This window comes from Carassius carassius, chromosome 47, assembly GCF_963082965.1.
Source record: "Carassius carassius chromosome 47, fCarCar2.1, whole genome shotgun sequence".
Lineage (NCBI taxonomy): Eukaryota > Metazoa > Chordata > Actinopteri > Cypriniformes > Cyprinidae > Carassius > Carassius carassius.
This window is the reverse complement of record NC_081801.1, coordinates 3718096-3737479: the sequence shown is the minus strand read 5'-3', so window position 1 is coordinate 3737479 and position 19384 is coordinate 3718096. Positions and strand designations below refer to the sequence as shown.

The 19384-nt window shown below is 33.5% G+C and overlaps 1 protein-coding gene across 1 annotated transcript; it reads right to left on the bottom strand.

The window, feature by feature from the left end:
• Window positions 1-848: 848 nt before the first annotated feature.
• LOC132130138 (1-acyl-sn-glycerol-3-phosphate acyltransferase alpha-like) lies at window positions 849-16064 on the bottom strand. Its single transcript, XM_059541804.1, has 6 exons — window positions 15618-16064; window positions 10543-10676; window positions 10163-10338; window positions 9088-9183; window positions 2365-2437; window positions 849-1488 (listed from the first exon to the last, which is right to left on the bottom strand). The coding sequence occupies exons 1-6, from the start codon at window positions 15794-15796 to the stop codon at window positions 1331-1333; spliced, it is 816 nt and encodes a 271-aa protein (XP_059397787.1). The 5' UTR covers window positions 15797-16064; the 3' UTR covers window positions 849-1330.
• Between the last annotated feature and the right edge of the window lie 3320 nt (window positions 16065-19384).

The window sequence follows — 19384 nt, the reverse complement described above, 5'->3', positions numbered from 1 at the left end:
TTCAAATATTTAAATATATCTATTTTTAAACTTAAGGTTGAGGTTCAAGTTTAATACCTGATCATTGAGCAGACCTCAGAAATAAGTGCATGACCATTTTATGTTCATCTTTCCATGTCTTGGGTCAACATCCACTTAAAAAGATTACAAACCTCAGCCATTTAAAATATAATAATTCCATGGGACAATTTTACAGCAGGTTTTGAAAGAAAAATGATATCATCTGTAAACAAATGTAGTTTGTCCTTCAAAATCTGAATAATAATGGCTCTTAAACACATTTTAGTTAAACTGGCTATATAACATGTTAGATAATACTTTTTAGACTAGTTATTATAATAATAATTCCCTTGTAAATGGATTTTAGTTTTAAGAAAAGGATTGAACAATGTTATATATAAATGAAAATGTCATTTTGTAGCCTGAAAACAAACCAAAACAGGAAAGGAGCAAAGCATTAAACTAAAGAAAAACTGGAAGGTATTGCGATCCTAAACACTAATCAAACAATCCTGATCATCAAGTATAGATCATCAATAGTGTTTCCCACAATATTCCTCCATTATATGCAGCCAGCGGCTGAGACACTTTGGACACATGGCACAAGAATAAGCCACACTTGATAACGGTGACAATATAGATATTTGTTACAAACTAAACCTTTAAATTGCAAAAAGGAAACAGAGCTAATAGTTAGCAGCGCACAATCGGTTTGCCTTATCTAAATCCTTAATTGTGATGACACAAAAAGCTTTACTCTGGAATGTATAGGACATTTCCAAATCAATCTTTTTGGTCAATTAATCAAAGTTATATAAAACAATAAAAGGGAGTCTTTAAAGAAAAATGACAGAAGTAAAACGAATACAGATGGCTGTCCAAAATGCAAGCAAAGTACTTTGAGGAAAAAGCGATCTACACAAATGAGTCTTGGTAGATCAAAAGGAAGGAAGAGAAACAGAGGAAAAGGCATGCATGTCGAACGCACATCTACGATGTTCTCAGGGCGTCGCTGCAAAACGCAACCCGTCGCCGACCAAAGCAGTCCGAACCGAACCAACATCAAAGAGGACGCAGTTAAAGCGTCACGCTAGAAAAACCCACCGTTCTGCCTCTTAGCGCCCCCTGGAGTCCAACGGGAGATCAAAACTAGGCTAAGATAACATCTGCTGTATGTACTGTAGTCAAGGTGAATGCATGTGTCTGTCTGTATGGACATGTGTTCCTGCTTCATGAGGACCGCGGGGAGGACACTAAAGCGCCTGGTTGTCATGATTACCAACGGCGTGGTCTCAAGCCATCCTTGTTGTCGGAGCAAATGAAAGGGCGCTCAGTGGGAAGATGGCCCATTGCTCTGCGCGGTTTGGCTGGAGATCTCCATGAAGGCTGAATGCATGACACTGAAGGATTGCTCTGAGAGCGTCGTCACATCATCTACCGTCAGTCCCTTTGTCTCGATCTTTGGTAGGACTTTCAGAGTGATGGTTCCTGTTTGAAAAAATTCAGAAATGTTTATTATTACTATAAAATCGCCATCATCTTCCTCATCAATAACACGCTCTAGTTTCCATGGAAGCTTGTTTCCACCACAGAATGATTATAAAATTCCATACATGGCCACTTTTTTTCTAGCTCACAATTCTGACATATAAACATAAATAAACCAGTGCTGTCAAACACGTTGCATCCAAAATAAAAGTTTTTGTTTGCACAATATGTGTGTGTTCTGTGTATATTTTTTTATGTATATAAATATATAAATACACACACATACAGCATAGATTTAAAAAATATTTACATCTATATTTATATTCATATAATTTATATTATAAATATACAAACATAACCAATTTTTCTGAAATGTATACATGCATGTGTGTGTATTTTTATAAACATAATAAATATACACAGCAGACACAATATTCATATATTATGTAAACGAAACCTTTTATTTCGGATGTGATTAATCATGATTAATTGTTTGACAGCACTAAAATAAACATTATAACATAACATTTTTGCCACAAAATATCTTTCTCTCAAGCACTAATCAAAACAACTTAATGAATTTCAAGAAATAGTTTATTAAACAATAATTCACAACATAATAAATAACAACAACAATTGAATGTCTGATCCTCATAACCTGTATGGTTTAGTTTTAGAGGACTTTACATATAGCATACAGGTCATGTGGACTTCTATTTCAACGGTTTTTCATAAGCATAGAGGTTTAGAACGAAATGAAGATGATGAGTAAATGATGAAAGAATCAACTTTCTTTTTTTGGGGGGTGAACTATTTCTTTAATTTACACACAAGGCCTTTTGTTTCTCCATAACATATATTTGTAACATGCATCACCTGATTTGAACTCTTTCTCTTTCCGTAGGTAGAAGTTGCTGTAGGAAGAGAAGACGATGGGTATGATGGGAACCTGAGAGAGGAAGAGAAAGCAGGCAGTAAGTCAGCAGGGATTAGAAACGCTCTCACACACAAAACTACGATCACACACACACTGAACTATCCTCCCAGACTAATAATAGAACCAGAGAGTCGCCGGTTCTCATGATGACAAAGTTGGACAGTGTGTGTGAAAGCATGTCAGATCAATCATACTTAATATTAAAAGATGTGACTCCAAATTATAAAGAACTAGGAATACCACAAAAAAAAAAAAAAAATTTAAATAGAGATGTAAATGGACAAAAACATTTTACAATGTTTAATTCATGTCTGAAAATGTAGTTAAATATAAAAATAAAATCATGCATTTTACATACATTTCATATTTTACACATATGCATATAATAATAATAATAATAATAATAATAATAATAATAATATGAAAGAATCAACTACTAATTTATTTAAAAATTCTAAATAAATATGAAATATAAATAGACCAATATAAAATAAATCTTATTTTAAAATGTAGGTAAATATAACAATAAAATAATTTTAAATATTAAATAGCATTTTGAAAGGTTGAAAATATTAATATAAATTTATACATATAATAATTCATAAGAAATGATCAACTACTAAACTTAAATCTAAATCATACAAAAATGTACAAATAAATATTTAAAATAATTTAATTTGTGTTTAAATGTAGTTAAATATATAAATACAATTATTCATTAATAACATTAAATTGCTTCCGAACATTTTTCTGAAATCTGGAATTTAAGCCATTCCTATTTTATTTCAAGTCTAGACCATGTATAATACTCCTAGGGCGCACATTATGTCTGTACAATGACCAAATGCAAAACACAGATATAAAAAGATAAGATAAGACTCAGACTGTTCAACTATTTTATTTTAACTAATGAAAACCATCAGGTCTCCATTATTCTCTATTGTCTATTCTAAAACAAAAAAGAGAAGCATTTTGTTTTTATGACCTGCCCTATCATCCTGTTTCGAAAGAACATATGTCAAAACAACGAGAAAAACTGCGTTCAAACCATTTTCAGGGGACCTATAAAGCACTAGCTCAATGGGAATTAAAAAAAAATACAAAAACATACAGTACAGACCAAAAGTTTGGAAACATTACTATTTTTAATGTTTTTGAAAGAAGTTTCTTCTGCTCATCAAGCCTGCATTTATTTGATCAAAAATACAGAAAAAAAATGTAATATTGTGATATATTATTACAATTTAAAATAATTGTTATTAAATTTATTATACTTTAAATTATCATTTATTTCTGTGATGCAAAGCTGAATTTTTAGGATCATTATCACATGATCCTTTAGAAATCGTTCTAATATGATGATTCATTATCAAAGTTGGAAACAGTTCTGCTGCTTAATATTTTTTCAGAACACGTGATACTTTTTTAGGATACTTTGATGAATAAAAAGTAAAAAAAAAATAAATAAATAAAATAAGCTATGTTTTTAAAATATAATTATTTTGTAATAACAATATACACTACTGGTCAGTAATTTTTTTCTTTCTTCTTTTTAAATAAAATCAATACTTTTATTCAGCAAGGATGTGTTAAATTGATAAAAAGTGATAGTAAAGAAAATATATTATTAGAATATATATTATTAGATTTTTATTTTTATTTTGAATAAATGCAGTTCTTTTAAACCTTTTATTCATCAAATATATTAGACAGCAGAACTGTTTCCAACACTCATAATAAATCAGAATATTAGAATGATTTCTAAATGATCATGTGATAGACTGGATGTTACATGTGACACTGAAGGCTGGAGTAATGAGGCTGAAAATTCAGCTTTGCATCACAGGAATAAATTATTTTTTTAAAGTATATTCAAATAGAAAACTATTATTTTAAGTTGTAATAATATTTCACAATATTACTGTTTTTTTCTGTATTTGTGATCAAATAAATGCAGGCTTGATGAGCAGAAGAAACTTCTTTCAAAAACATTAAAAATAGTAATGTTTCCAAACTTTTGATCTGTACTGTATGTACAAATCACAAATTGACTGTTAAATGACACAAATGGCTATCGCATGTTTTTGGTACTATATATATATTAGTGTTGTCATGATACCAAAATTATTGTTTCAATACCGATACCAAGTCAAAAATTGCGATTTTGATACTTTTTCTATACTTCCCCTGAAAGGGGAAAATACACTCTCAAATATCATTGCTGTGCTTTATTTTAAAATCGGGACAACATTCTAATCATATAACACACTAATAAATGAACATATGAGCAGCAGATATATTAATAATATTAAAATCTAAAAAATAAATTAGAGCAATGACATTCAAGTTAAAGAAAGAATAAGCAGCATTATCTCAGTTATCATAAGAAACATTAGAGTAATAACTTTATCTTGATTCTGAACTTTGAATAAAAATATGAACAGCGATTATATTAAACAATGTTTCTGAACTCAGAAGATTAAATATCAAAATATAAATAATATCAATTTAACCAATGGCATTCAAGGTAAAAAAAAAAAAAAAAGCAAATAAAATTTAGCAGCAATATCTCAGATATTGTAACTTATTCTGTCAGTTGTGCAACCTTTCCTTTCAGAGGAGAAAACTCAGCCAGTGATCTTTAATGAGCGTCATCTTTTTCTGCCAGTATTGGACCGGTGGCCACAGTATCACTTGTGCTCGCACATGTAGCCTAGTGATGTGCAGGTCGGGTATTTGTCCAACCCACGGGTCCCGCTTTTATTAAATAACTTGGCCCGCACCGCAAATAAAGTAACATTTCTTTACCCGACCCGCACATCGGAGCTATCACGGAAGATACGTGCTACATAGACCTTCGTATTGTTAACCTTATCAAAGAACCTAATAAAATATGAAAATTCCAAAAAATTTAATATAGGCTATATGAAATTGCACTAGTGATGGTTCATTCGAGCACGAATCATTTAAGTGAACGAATCGTTCTCATTCACATAATCCACTGACTCATATTTTTCGTTCACTGTAGTTCCTCCCTCCACAGAAGCACGCGAGCTCGGTGCTATTAGCAGCGCATGCGCAGCTCGTGAACAGCTCTGTGAACTGTTTCATCCTGTCAAAGAGTTACTCAAAATGTGACGGAGCATGTGATTTGTTGAATGTAGTGAACCCATACGCCCTTCACTGAACAAGATCGAGAGATCTTCTCATTCGTGAACGAGTTGAATGAACTGATACATCTCGTTTATGAACGAAGTGAATGAGTACACGGTCAGTGAGCCAAGCATGTAAATCTCGATCAGCAATCAGCAGATACAAAGTGCAGTTATATGTACTGTGCACATACGCTTGTTTTAATATTTAGCAAACAGAACATAACTCCACTTTTAATCCCTGATTTATTAATGTGCATATTATAATATGAACTGTCTGACCAAACAATTAAAATTTTAATTATGCAAGAAAACCTCATGCTTTATTCATCTGAACAACTTACTTAGACTATTTAGTTAATGTGATTATGCACACATTTTTATAAAGCCAAATCAGTTTGTCACATGGTTATGAGACGACCTGCGCATCACTAATGCAGCGATCTCGCTGTAGAGTTTGTCACATGACAGCTGCAGCTTCTTTGCTGCGTGTGTGAGGAGAAAAAATACAGATGTCCATAGAGAGGCACTGGAAGTGTGCGTTGCACTCCCCAACATGAAATATGTCTCTTACAAATCTGGAACGCGGTCATTCTTTGAAGTATCGATACTAATAAATTTAGGAATCGTGACGTTTTTAATTTCTGAGAATCGCGATACTTTTGAAGTATCGGTGCACCGTGCAACCATAATATATATATATATATATATATATATATATATATATATATATATAATTTTTTTTTTTTTTTAAACATGCAACCTTTGTGAGCATGAGATTAAAGAGACCATCCAGTCATGCTTAAAATGTACAAATAATAAAATGATGGTCCGTTGAAATATGAATTAGCATTTTAAAAGGTTAATAATTTTGTCTTTATTTTTATATTTTACATTTAGAAATATATGTATACAATATAATATTATATATAATAAATAATATATTTGTTACAATTTTAAATAAATATAAACCGGCCAAGAAATACTGAGAATTGTTTACATCACGTTTAAGATTGTAGTTAAATAAAACAATAAATTAATTAATTTAGATATTAAACTGCTTTTTGAAAGGTAAAAAATTTCTTGAACATATTTCTACATTTTACATTTGTAGATATAGAAAGAAATCAACTACCATTTTTATTATAAAATAAATCTAAATTAAAATATAAAGGTTTAAAACGGTTGAACTCATCTCTAAATTTAGATAAATATAACTAAATTATGCATCAATAACATTAAATTGCTTTTTGAAACATTTTGTGTATAGATATAGATATATATATATATTAGGGGTGTAACGGTACGTGTATTCGTACCGGACCGTTTCGGTACAGGGCTTTCGGTACGGTGCACGTGTGTACCGAATGACGGAATGCAATATTTTGTGCACGTAACATAAGTATATTTTCGTGTTTCCAAACGAACATATTAAGTGGCGGAAGTCTCCGCGTTCAGCGCAAATCCCGCCCTGCAGCTGATTCTAAGGCCGGTGACACACTGGCTGCGTGAGCGTGGCATTTCTGTGTCAGTTGCGTGATGGCTGCTTCACGTTTTCTGTGTCTTTACACACCAGAATCGTGCCTGACGCGGCGCTGGCGCACTGCTCCTTTTGTAGGTGACATAGAGGGAGACCGCCGACAGACCAGGATCTTGTCTTCACGACAACAATATCTATACTTCATGTTGAGCATAAATATAAAGCCTACTGATAAAGGACACCTTCAACAGTATTGACGGCAAAATAGACTATGTTTGACAGGTGCAATATGCCAGTGTGTCACTGGCCTAAGGTTTTCAAAAGGCATCACGCGAGTGTGAACATCACTACAACTAGGAAAAAAACAATTGTAATTCAAACGCAGCTCCCGTCGCCATTTAAACAGACCTTTGCTCTTAATTCCGATCGGTCCAACGCAATAACGAAATCTGAGCAGGTCTAAAAACTGAAACTGTTGATGCTGCACTTTACACTTTGGAAAAGTTATATATATTTTTTAAATATGAGCAGGCCTACAAGCTGGGATTGGTAATACTGCACTGTAACAAACTGTCTCTGACTGTAATCATAGTTATTTATTTATATTTTTAATTATATTTTATTATATGATATTGGTTTGAGACAGAGTATTTTATTTAGTGGAGAACTTTGCAGCAGTATTTTATTTCTTATTCTTTTTTTATTTTATATATATTTTATTAAAAAGTATTTAAAAAAAAAAGTGTAAACAAATTGTTAAAAAACGTTTATAGTAATAAACAACCTGCAGTTTAATGTTTGCATTTCTTTCCCTTACTGTACCGAAAATGAACCGAACCGTGACTTTAAAACCGAGGTACATACCGAACCGTGATTTTTGCGTACCGTTACACCCCTAATATATATATATATATATATATACTGTAATTAGACAGGAAGCTTAAAAATTAAACTGGAAGTATTTAACAAAAAAATACTGCCCTGTATTTCATTGTTCCAATACAATCCAATTGGCTTAATTCTCAAGTTTATTCGGGGTGTTGTTGGCGCAGTGGATAAGACACATGCCATTGGTGTGAGAGACCCGGGTTCGAATCCACTGTGAGACACCAATGTGTCCCTGAACAAGACACTTAACCCCTAATTGCGACCTCTGACATATATAGCAATTGTAAGTCGCTTTGGATAAAAGCGTCAGCTAAATGAATAAATGTAAATGTAAATTCGCAAGCCACAAGAAAGAAAGAAACAAAGAAATGCAGAAGGAATGTTTCATGTAGCTTTGGAAATGAGTTCAGATAAAATGCACTAGTGTGAAAGTTTATCTGTGGCTACGCTAAAACAACACAGGAGCTGAGCACTAAATAACACAAGGATCGACTGCTCTCTCTGCTGGTGAACACAAGACGCACCACCACCAGAAATCAGAAAGAGCTTTATTGCCAGGTTGGTTTTTATTTTGCACAGCACAAACAGACCAGAAGGTTAAAATAGAATAAATTGGAAATAATATTAATACAAAAGAATATAAAAAAAATATTTGTGTATACAGGTATGATATGTACAAATGCTAAGAAATGTGAATAAGGATTCATGTGAAATAAATGTTTAAATAGTGTTGTGCATTATACATTTTTTGCCAAGTTAACTGTTCCAGTCAGTCTCCCTTACGACCTTTGACCTGTGACACCAGTTTCATGGGTTAATGAGGGAGCGTTGAGTTCAAGCTTGTTCTGGTTGTGCCAGCTAAATGAAGAAAGCTAGGGCTGCTCCGATCACGATTGTTGTTAACTGAGAAGATGCGCAAATCCACTTCATTTTCAGCGTTTATTTGCGCATCTTCTCAGTTAACAACGGCTCTGTGTAGTAACAGCTGCTCTATGTGAAATCACGCATCTGAGGGAATTTACCGGTGATTAGAGAACCGGCTTTACTGACGAGATGCGCATTAACGATCGGCCAATCGTGATCGGAGCAGCCCTAAAGAAAGCTATGTACTTTGTACTTACAAGTCTAGGAGTAACACTCACCTGTGCTTGAATGGCCAGGTGAAACGCTCCCTTTTTAAAAGGCAAAAGCCCGCCGTTCTGATTCCGTGTGCCTTCTGGAAACACCCACAATCGGATCTAGGGGAAGTTCAATGCAATCACAAAATGAGACCTCTTCTTTACAACATCCCTGCAACAGCAATACAGACTGACAGTATCCATTTAAATTATATTTTAAAATATTTAAAAATGAAAACTATATAAGCAATATATATGTTTCACATTCTTTCTTGGAAAAGAATGCATCAATCACTACAGCATCTGAAAGTGACGAGCAGTGTTTTAGCATTACATAAAAAGTAATGTCACAAATAAGAAAATGTCAATGTAAAAAAAACTAAAACAAATAGGACGCCATTTATTTTATATAAGTGTAGCTTTGCTTTTCGTTTATTACTTTAAATAAACTTAGTAATAACTAACATGATTTAAGGCAAGTGAACGGTCAGTAAAAAATGTAAAAAAATAAAATCAAATACACATATCACAAGCATAGATAAATACAATTTAACAGTTACAAATACAATAAGGTACAAAAATGTAATTATAAAGTGTAAGATACTGCATAGTGTTCGTTGTATGAATAAAACTTAGATTAATCTTTGTTAAAGCGGTGTTTTGTTGTTTGATTACCATTAATGACATATTCAGCAGCAGGTATTAATAAGCTGCTGTCCCTTTAAGACCGACTGCACAGATCCTGTATAATGATACACTGATTATAACTGATTGCGTTTACGAGAATGATTGTGGAGATGTTGAAGCATCTTTTAAAACTATTAATTTATTTTATAAAAACGGTACTGTATGAGGACTTTGTCCTGATGTTTGCCATGATTTTCTCTTTAAGATTCATGGGTAGTGTAGTTTTTCATCTGGAATTTGTCTATTAAATACAACTTTTTAAAACTTTTCAAAAACCTTTCAAGTAAATGAAGAAATTATGCTTCAATAGGATCATATAACATACATTATTAAACCTAAAAGCTCATGCTAGGTGGTTCAGAGTTACAGAATGAATTGTGAGGTAAACCACCATTTGTCAGATGTGACAGACCTGATCGGCCAACATGGTTTTAGCGGCATCACTCATGACGTTCTTGGCGTCGCTGGTCTTTTGGCGATTAATGAAGACGATTCCTCCCAGCCAGCAAATCATGCCCACTGTCCCGGCCCATATCAGCTCCTTCTTAGCGATCATTGTGCAGCGGTCCGGCAGGATCTCCATCATGCCTGCAGAGAGGAGGAGAATCAGCACAAGTATGATCATGTGACTCATCTGGGTGTGCACTAAATACATGCAGGTCTGGTCATGCTGGCAGGAACTGTTCTGCCAGACTGTGATCCTAACCATGCTTTAATAGAATAAAGTGATAGTAATAGTAATAGTAATACCGAACACACTCAGTGTTGATTGGTTGTGTTTTTTTCATTCACCTAGCACATCGAGTGATGACTGGTGGTTGGAGATGATGACGTATGGTCCATCTGTCTGTAGATGTTCCCAACCACTGACCTGAAAGCGCAGACCAAGGAAGTACTTCACATGGCGAACCATGAAGCGGATGACCCTACAGGAAGCAAAAAGACATTTCAATCCAGAACATGACCAAAACAGTCACTCAAATAATCAATTTCTTCCTTGCTTCTAGACTGATTTTAATGCAAGTCTATGGGACTTTTATCTAGGGGTGTAATGGTTCTCTGTAAATAAAAGACTCGAAGCGTACTGTTCTCCACCAATGCACTTTTACCACGTTTCAACTTAATTCTGACGATCTCTGTAATTTGGCTTGTTAAAAATAACAACACGTCCAACAGACAGAGTTCGGCTAATCTATGTTTCTGTTGATGGATACACATTCTGGCTTCCCAACACATTAATAGCAATGAATAAAAAATGTGGACAAACCAGTCACTCTCTGTAAACTCTGTTCAATGCTCGAAAATGGCCAGTCATTCAAACTATACCCAACCCTATCGGTCACAAATAGGTTTTTAGAAATGTGACAGCCCATCAAAATTGAGCTATTGCTCATGTCTGCAACAGAAATTCTTTTTGTCCAAATCTCTGGCTCCAGGTCTGAGCAGACATAGACAGAAGCACAAACAAGACCCCTAAAAAGTGCAGCAGAAATACGCATTTTTTGTAGGCCAAAACACAAACACAAGCATTTTAGCACTTACGGCATAGTTTTGTCTTTTTTTTTGGTTAAAAGCCTGATGTCTGCAGAGATCAACAATATTTTTTTCTACAACATCAAATACATCAGTAATTCCCCCTTTACAGGTTGTTGTTTATAGTCTATGCTTAGCTGACAAAATAAAAATGACAAAAATACACATAAACCATTTAAATTAATATACATAAAAATAAAAGACCATTCAAAATACCAATAAAAACTATGATAAAGTATAAATAAAGTACAAAAATATCAGTGATAAGAGACTTTTATCAAATCAAAATAATTTAATGTTGATCATGGGATGTTGTGCGTTAAACAAAGAGATTACAGATACAGTGTCATGAGAGGCTCATATCAGTAATGTGATTACTGAAGATGTGAAGCAAATGTGGGCAAAGGTCATCTGCGGTTACATAACAGCACAGCAGAGAAGAGTCAACACAACTCAGAGCATTCGTTCATTCAAACACTTCCCGATCCTGAAAGATGATTCAGATATGAGAGGGTTATAATGAATGATGGTGAAATATTTAGTACTGTAGGTTATAGGTGAAATGTTGTTCTAGAACAATTAACCTCTGGTTTCATCAGAACAAGCGTTGAAATCTGATGAAATGTTAGGTTCCGGAGTTTACACAGAGTAATTTCACTAATGCTTTGACATGAAACTCTGTCCGTACTACACGTCACCTCACTAGTGATTGTTGAGAAATTCCCCCGAGGTTTTGAGTTTTGACATGTTCTGAATCTGAATAGTGAAAAACAGCTCACTGCATGGAGATCCTGCATGTGTGTGTGATTTGTAATACAGAGTAAAGCATCTTTAAGACAAGACAGCACCTGTTCGGCAACAAATCTGGACTGCTGTTGTTACTATATATGTGACCCTGGAGGATAAAAGCAGTCTTAATAGCTGGGGTAGACTATGTGTAGCAATAGTAAAAAAAAACAAAAAAACATTCACTTTTTCTTTAATGTCAAAAAACAGTAGGACATAAAATAAAGATCATGTTCCCTGAAGATATTTTGTAAATGTCTTCCTGTAAATATATCAAAACTATATTTTTGATTAGTAATATGCATTGCGAAGAACTTTATTTGGACAACTTTAAAGGCGATTTTCTCGGTATTTTGATTTTTTTTTTTGCACCCTCAGATTCCAGATTTTCATAGTTGTATCTCAGCCAAATATGATCATATCCTAACAAAACATACATCAATGAAAAGCTTATATGCAGATGATGTATAAATCTCAATTTAAAGAAAATGGCCCTTATATCTGGTTTTGTGGTCCAGGCAGGGTCAAAAATGTAGATTATCTGAATTTGTTTAGACTAATTTAGCCAATCACATTACCATCACACTTTTATTATTACGATTTTTTATTAAGGTACTGTATATTTTGAGGTATACTTCTGTTCAAAAGCTTGGGATTGGTAAGAATTTTTAAATGTTTTTGAAAGAATTCTGTTATGTTCATCAAGGCTGCATTATTTATTTGATCAATAAAACCAGTAACATTGGAAATATTACAATTTCAAATAGCTGTTTTCTATTTGAGTACCTTTTAAAATGGAATTAATTTCTTTGATTCAAGGCTTCATTTTTAGCATCATTCCTCCAGTCTTCAATGTCACATGATACTACAGAAATGATTCTAATGAGCTGATTTGCTGCTCACGAAACTTTTCTGATTATTCAGTGCTGAATTTTTTTTTTTTTTTAGTATTGTTGATGAATAGAATGAAAAAAAAACATGACAACAGATATGCAAATGCTGACAACATACTACGTTTAATGACAAAATGTCAAGCTTCCTTACACAAACAACAAAAATGCACTTTATAAAAATAAAAACATAAATTTTTTTACCATTTTGTTTTGGACATTTATTTAGCTAACATCAGGGTTTAAAAGTAGCTCAGTATTACAATCAGCTATGGAACAGCATATAATACCATCATTTAATTATTTGTATTAGTAACTACACACATCCTAAATAAACTCCGTTATCAGAAATGTCAACCTGTTCTCTAACACGTTACCCTGCTCGTACACAAGCAGAAAGGAACACAAGAGTATAAAGCCTGCCAAGCTCGGCTGTTATCGTATATCTTAAACTTCACAAGCAGTTTATCAGCATTACAAATCAGGGTTACTATAGTGTATTTGAGATGTTTATTCCATCATAATTTACTCACCCTCATGTCATTTCAAACCTCCTTTGCTTTATTAATACTGTGAAACATAAATGAAGATGATCTGGTATAAAATATCAGCGAACTTCAACTTGGGAGAGATGATTGTGTTTAACTGCAATAAATGGATGTCTGTTATTCTTTGGCGCCCAGTGTGTTCATTGTACCGTGTGTGAATGAACCAACTGTTATGAAGAGCAGAAATTCTGTAGATTTTAGTGAGCATCTGAAACAGTCTCTAGCAGAACATCGGGACAATCGCTGACGGAAACTTTGTGTGTATGCAGACCTCAGGTCTCCAATTTTCATATCACACGTACTCTATTAGTGGAGAACACACCACAAGGCTGCTTTTCATACCAGGTGATGCAGAACATACTGAACACAACAGATCCCTATCCGGAGTATGTTATCAAATTAATTAATCAAATTTAAAAAGCAAACTGATCATTTTATTTTAGTGTAACTTCAAGATCTAAAATACCTAAAACTGAAAAAAATAAAATAAAAAAAAAAACTATAAACCTATAAAACCTAACTAAAATGTTAGCCTGAATGCACTGTAATCGCTTTGGATAAAAGCGTCTGCTAAATGCATTAATTTAATTTAAATTTACTACAACAGTATATCAACTGGTACAGGTGACATCAAGTGTGAAATGTCTTACTGCTTCTAAAACAGCATTTTGAAAATTATTTTATAATTAGCATGGATACAGCCTTTAAGGCCTCTTAAATGAGATTACATGGAATATTTGTACTTTCAAAAATGTCACACTCATGCAGGTTTACGTTTTTTTGTGGAAACTGAAATTAAAGTTTCCATTTAGCCAAAAACGACAATAAAGTTAATTTAATAAAGAACATACTTGTGTTGTGTAAGGCCGTTTTATATCAACTTTTTATTTATATCATTATATTTCTACTCCAATCTGTTGCTGAAATATAAACATTTAAACAGCTGATGTACTAGAAACCTGCTTTCATTATGATTTATTTAATTAAACACGTTAAATTCCATTCTGCTCAGTGGTATTGGCCCTGTGGAATCAAAATTAATATTTTTTCAGCCAAATATTTTTGGTTGCCTTAATTTCAGTGTATCAGCAATTCACACTGATTTTACACTGTTTTGCTTTATTTTTTAGGGGAAAGGAGATTTAAATCACTTCTGCTTTAATTTTTTGTAACAAAACGACACGGAAAAATCTAATCACTTTTAATTATTTGAAGATAATGATAGTCCTATTTTCTGTCAGTCAATGTTGACTGTGAGGGACGTTCGAGTTCTTTTCTAGAACGTCCGTTACCATGACAGCGACATTCTAGAGTGTTACGGAAGGTTTTAAAGCGACTTTCGGCGCGAACATTGATTCTAAACTGATGGCCTGGAATCCATCGATCAACTGTCCAATGTGTGGAACGAGTTTGACTGCTGGTTTTAATCTAGCGCCATCGACCAGCACGAACTCTGCACCAGCGGAGCCGTGTCACGAATCCATCACGACCTCGTTATTACAAACTACAGAGTCTAGAGCGTGTGTAACTAGCAACTAGCACCGTTTTGACACCTTCCCATATCATATCATCAGAAAACAAACACGCTTTGGTCGCCATATCTGGCTTGCACGAGACGCTCAAGCATCTAGCTTGCAGTTTAAAGACCCACAAGCGGCGAAACACGTGCGATAAACACATATTTACATCGTTCTATGTTGTTATGCCACACAGAGCTTCATTTTATTCATGCATCACCGTGATATCGTATTAAACATACTATAAAGAGGCCTGCATGTGTTCTCGCGTGAACTGCAACGTTACTTGGCGAGCTGGCTAAAGAGTCACTACTGTGATCCGAACATCTGTCCGGGGTAACGTTAACTTTAACAGATGCAATGCATTCCGTTACAAATGCTTTCTCATTTCAATAGTAAAAAAGCATATGTGGGTGCATAAACGAGCAATTAAAAATGTGATTGCATGTATAATTTAATGTATATTATGATATGTTCCATAGCTTATTTGTTGCTGTAACACCATAACCACATAAAATGACAGCCCGGTGTCCTAAAGAAATGCACGAGTGTAGAAACAAAACATTATGTGCCTTGCGTTGTTGAAAACTCACCTCATATTCTCAATGTCCCTGCCGCCGCTTTTAAGAATGCAAATCGGGATGGTGATAACGGCCAGCAGCATCATGTACGCCACATAGAAGCACTTTTTGAAATAGAAAACGAACGTGCTGCTGGTCCATAACAGGAGCGGGAGCACCAGCAGCACAGGGAGCATCCACACGGCATCCATGCCCGCGACCAGCGCCTCTTTCCCGGCTGTCGAGAAATGATAGAAGGTCAGCGGTGTGGAGTGGAGGAACCGCGAGGGATCAGCTCAGAACCGAGTCTACATCAGACACCACGTCCAAGTCGCACCCTTGAGCAACTTTAGTGTTCGCTCTACTTCTCGTTTACGCAATATCAGGCGAATGAGATGAATGTCAACAAGAACAAGGCGTGGGTTATCCACCGAGAGCGATGCGTGCGTAACCTTTGACCGTCTGCTGTGTGTGTAACTGACGCTCTTCGATTCGCGAATCATTCTTATGAACTGGTTCTTTGAGATGATTTTGTCACGGCATTTGTGAACGACTCACGCACAACTAGAAGTTTACACCAAACTATTAAAATTACTGATACTTCGATAAAACTGTTAAGCGAAACACAAAACTACACTAATATGTAATAATATGTATTAAAAACGGTTCTGAGTTATAATATACGTTTAAAACATTTTTATGACATTGAAACAATTATTTATGTTAACGCAGTATAGTGATAATGCATGTTTGTCAAATGATTATTAAGTTATTGTTGTGTCAAGCAGAATTAAAACAATATTTGAAAATACATTTAGACCACATTGCTATTGAAAAACCTCTAAACAATCTTAACTTCTAGAAGAACATCTGATGGATGATCAGGTTGAATTGTTTAAATTAGTGAACCGTTTTCTTTAAAAAGATTTGTGTTTCACACAAACGAACTGTCCGAGCGAACCGATTCGCTCAAGTGAATCGGACTTCCCCACGCTTTTGTCTTGTGCATAAAAAGCCTTCTGTAAGTTTGAATCCCTCCCTATATGTGTGTTTCCGGGTACTGGTTGCTTGTGTTTCCCTGTCATGCGTGTTTCCAACTTGCAGTGTTACCTGAAACTACTTTATTAGAACAAAGACACAATATGTGAACATTTGTTGTGTGTAAGAAATGGATGGAATGTTCTGGAACAGTGTAGGGTTCAGTTTCTTATGAAAATTTTCAGCAAGTCTTGAGCACTGATCCCACCGAACTAGAAAATTTACATCTGATTTGATTAAGTAGGTGTCTCTGCATGATGTGCAGACTTTGTTCTATAAAAAGAATTTGTTTGAATAAAATAGAGGATCATAGTTTAATAAATTGGAAAAATCCACAGTGTATAGATAATTCTTATTTCTGCTCTCTCTCTCTCTCTCTCTCTCTCTCTCTCTCTATATATATATATATATATATATAATTTGAAGGAATTTTCCATATTGATTTTTTTGTTTATTTGTTTTTTACCTGTTTTTAGAATTTTGGACTCCATTGTATTGTGTTTTAGAGTTTACAGAAATGTCCGTAAAATTATTTCTGGCAGAAAATTAACATTACATTTCCTTCCTTCCTTCCTTCCATCCATTGTTTTCAATCACTCCCAAAAAATGAAAATTACCTCATGATTTACTCGCCCTCAAACCATCTGACTTTCTTTTTTAGACGAATTGGCATCCAGAGGACGACGTGGATACAGGCCTTGCAAGGCTGTGAGAAGTGACAAACACAGAGGAGAGAGCAAAACACAAATTAAAAGGAAAAAATTACGATTTGTAAAGAAAATTTTTGGAGGATTTTGATATAAGCCAAGAGGAGACAGATTTTTCTTTGCTGTAAACAAATCTTGTGGTTCTTGAAAGACTGTTCTCATTGGAGTTTACGCTACATGACAGTGAGCAGAAGCTAGAGATCAACATTTATAAAGTTTTGAATATTGATATTTTCCTTATACAAACACTTCAGAAGGTCTTTATTAACCTCCCGGAGCCATGTGAAGTACGTTTTTATGATGGATGGATGCACTTTATTTTGCTTCGAAGTCTCAAACCACATTCACTGCCATTATAAAGCTTGGAAGAGTCAGGACATTTTTTTTATATAATGCGCTTTATATTGTAAGAAAGTCATACACACCTGTGATGGCTTGAGGGTGAGTAAATCATGGAATATAATTTTTATTTTTGGTTGGGCTATCCTTTTAACTATAAAACTTTTTTGTTACTTGAAATAAAATATAAGTTAACTGGAATACAATATAAAAATAACCTAGACTCATTTTATTTCAGATAGTTGTCAACATTTCATATTTTCATTGAGTTTATCTTGATGTACCAAAATGACTATAAAACTAAAATTTAATGGAAATATTTTTACTTTTATTATTTTATATTATATATAAAAAAACACAACAAAAATACTAGAAAATACAAAAAAATCTAAATAGTATTTTGATGACACTAAAATAGCACTGCTGTAATGCAAAATAATTTCCCCCAAAATTTTGTTAATTGCAATTTTAGAATGCCTGTAGGAAAATTCAAGATACCAGGTGTTGAGGAGCAGATCAGCAGATTAAGGATTATAGGAGGTTAACTAGAGTTAGTAAACAAGATTAAACGGCTGATCAGGGTGTGTAATCTGATACAGCCACTTAGGTCACTTAGGTATTTAAATGTGACCTGACCAGAGTTAAACTTTGTGACACTGTGTGAGTTTATTCCCAGATAATTTGTCTGAAATATAGTATAGTTTTTAGTACTTACTTTATACAAAGTACAAAGTATGTATAATTTAAGTCTGTATGAACCCTCTTCCACATTCTGAGTCACAATGAATTAACATCTTATTGTGGATTATTATTATTGTGGATTAATCTATGGAAAGAGTTGTCTTTTGATGTCATAAACAGCCAATCACAGTTTGAGTTTCTTCATATCATGAAGTAATGATTCCAGAAAAGTAATGTTCCAGAAACCACATCATGTCACAAATTGCCACATTGTACAGTGACAATTTTGAGCAAAATTTTGTCCCAGAATTGATGTTGTCACACTGATAAGATACTGTATGCAGGGATGGGCAGTGTTTCAGATACATTTAAAATATACGTATTTGAAAAAAAACTATAATAAACTATAATAAGTAAATACTATAATATATATATATATATAAATATATATATATATATATATATATATATATATATATATATATATATATATATATATATATATATATATATATATATATATATATATATATATATATATATATATATATATATATATATATATATTATAGTACAGACCAAAAGTTTGGACACACCTTCTCATTCAAAGAGTTTTCTTTATTTTCATGAAAATTGAAAATTTTATGAAAATTGTAGATTCACACTGAAGGCATCAAAACTATGAATTAACACATGTGTGTGTATATATATATATATATATATATATATATATATATATATATATATATATATATATATATATAAAACATTTTGCATTCCTTTCTAATTTTAGATAAGCAAATTTCTCAATCAACCATTATCACCCTCTGATGTCCGTGACATGAATTGTAAGAATGTATTGCACATATTTTTGCACTTGAGAACTGTGTGCATTATGCAACCTGAAATGATCCATTGAAAGTAAGGAAATGTGAAATATAAAATACCACTAAAATATTATTTTAAAGTCAGATAAGAAGTAAACACACTATCCATGGACACACATATGCTAACTTAACCTATATTTGCACTTGC

Coding starts and splice junctions, on each gene's coding strand:
- LOC132130138 (XM_059541804.1), bottom strand. CDS start 15,796: ATGGATGCCGTGTGGATGCTCCCTGTGCTGCTGGTGCTCCCGCTCCTG. Junction 10,677..15,617: donor AGGGACATTGAGAATATGAG/GTGAGTTTTCAA, acceptor TGCTTCCTGTAG/GGTCATCCGCTTCATGGTTC. Junction 1,489..2,364: donor AGAGAAAGAGTTCAAATCAG/GTGATGCATGTT, acceptor TTTTTCAAACAG/GAACCATCACTCTGAAAGTC.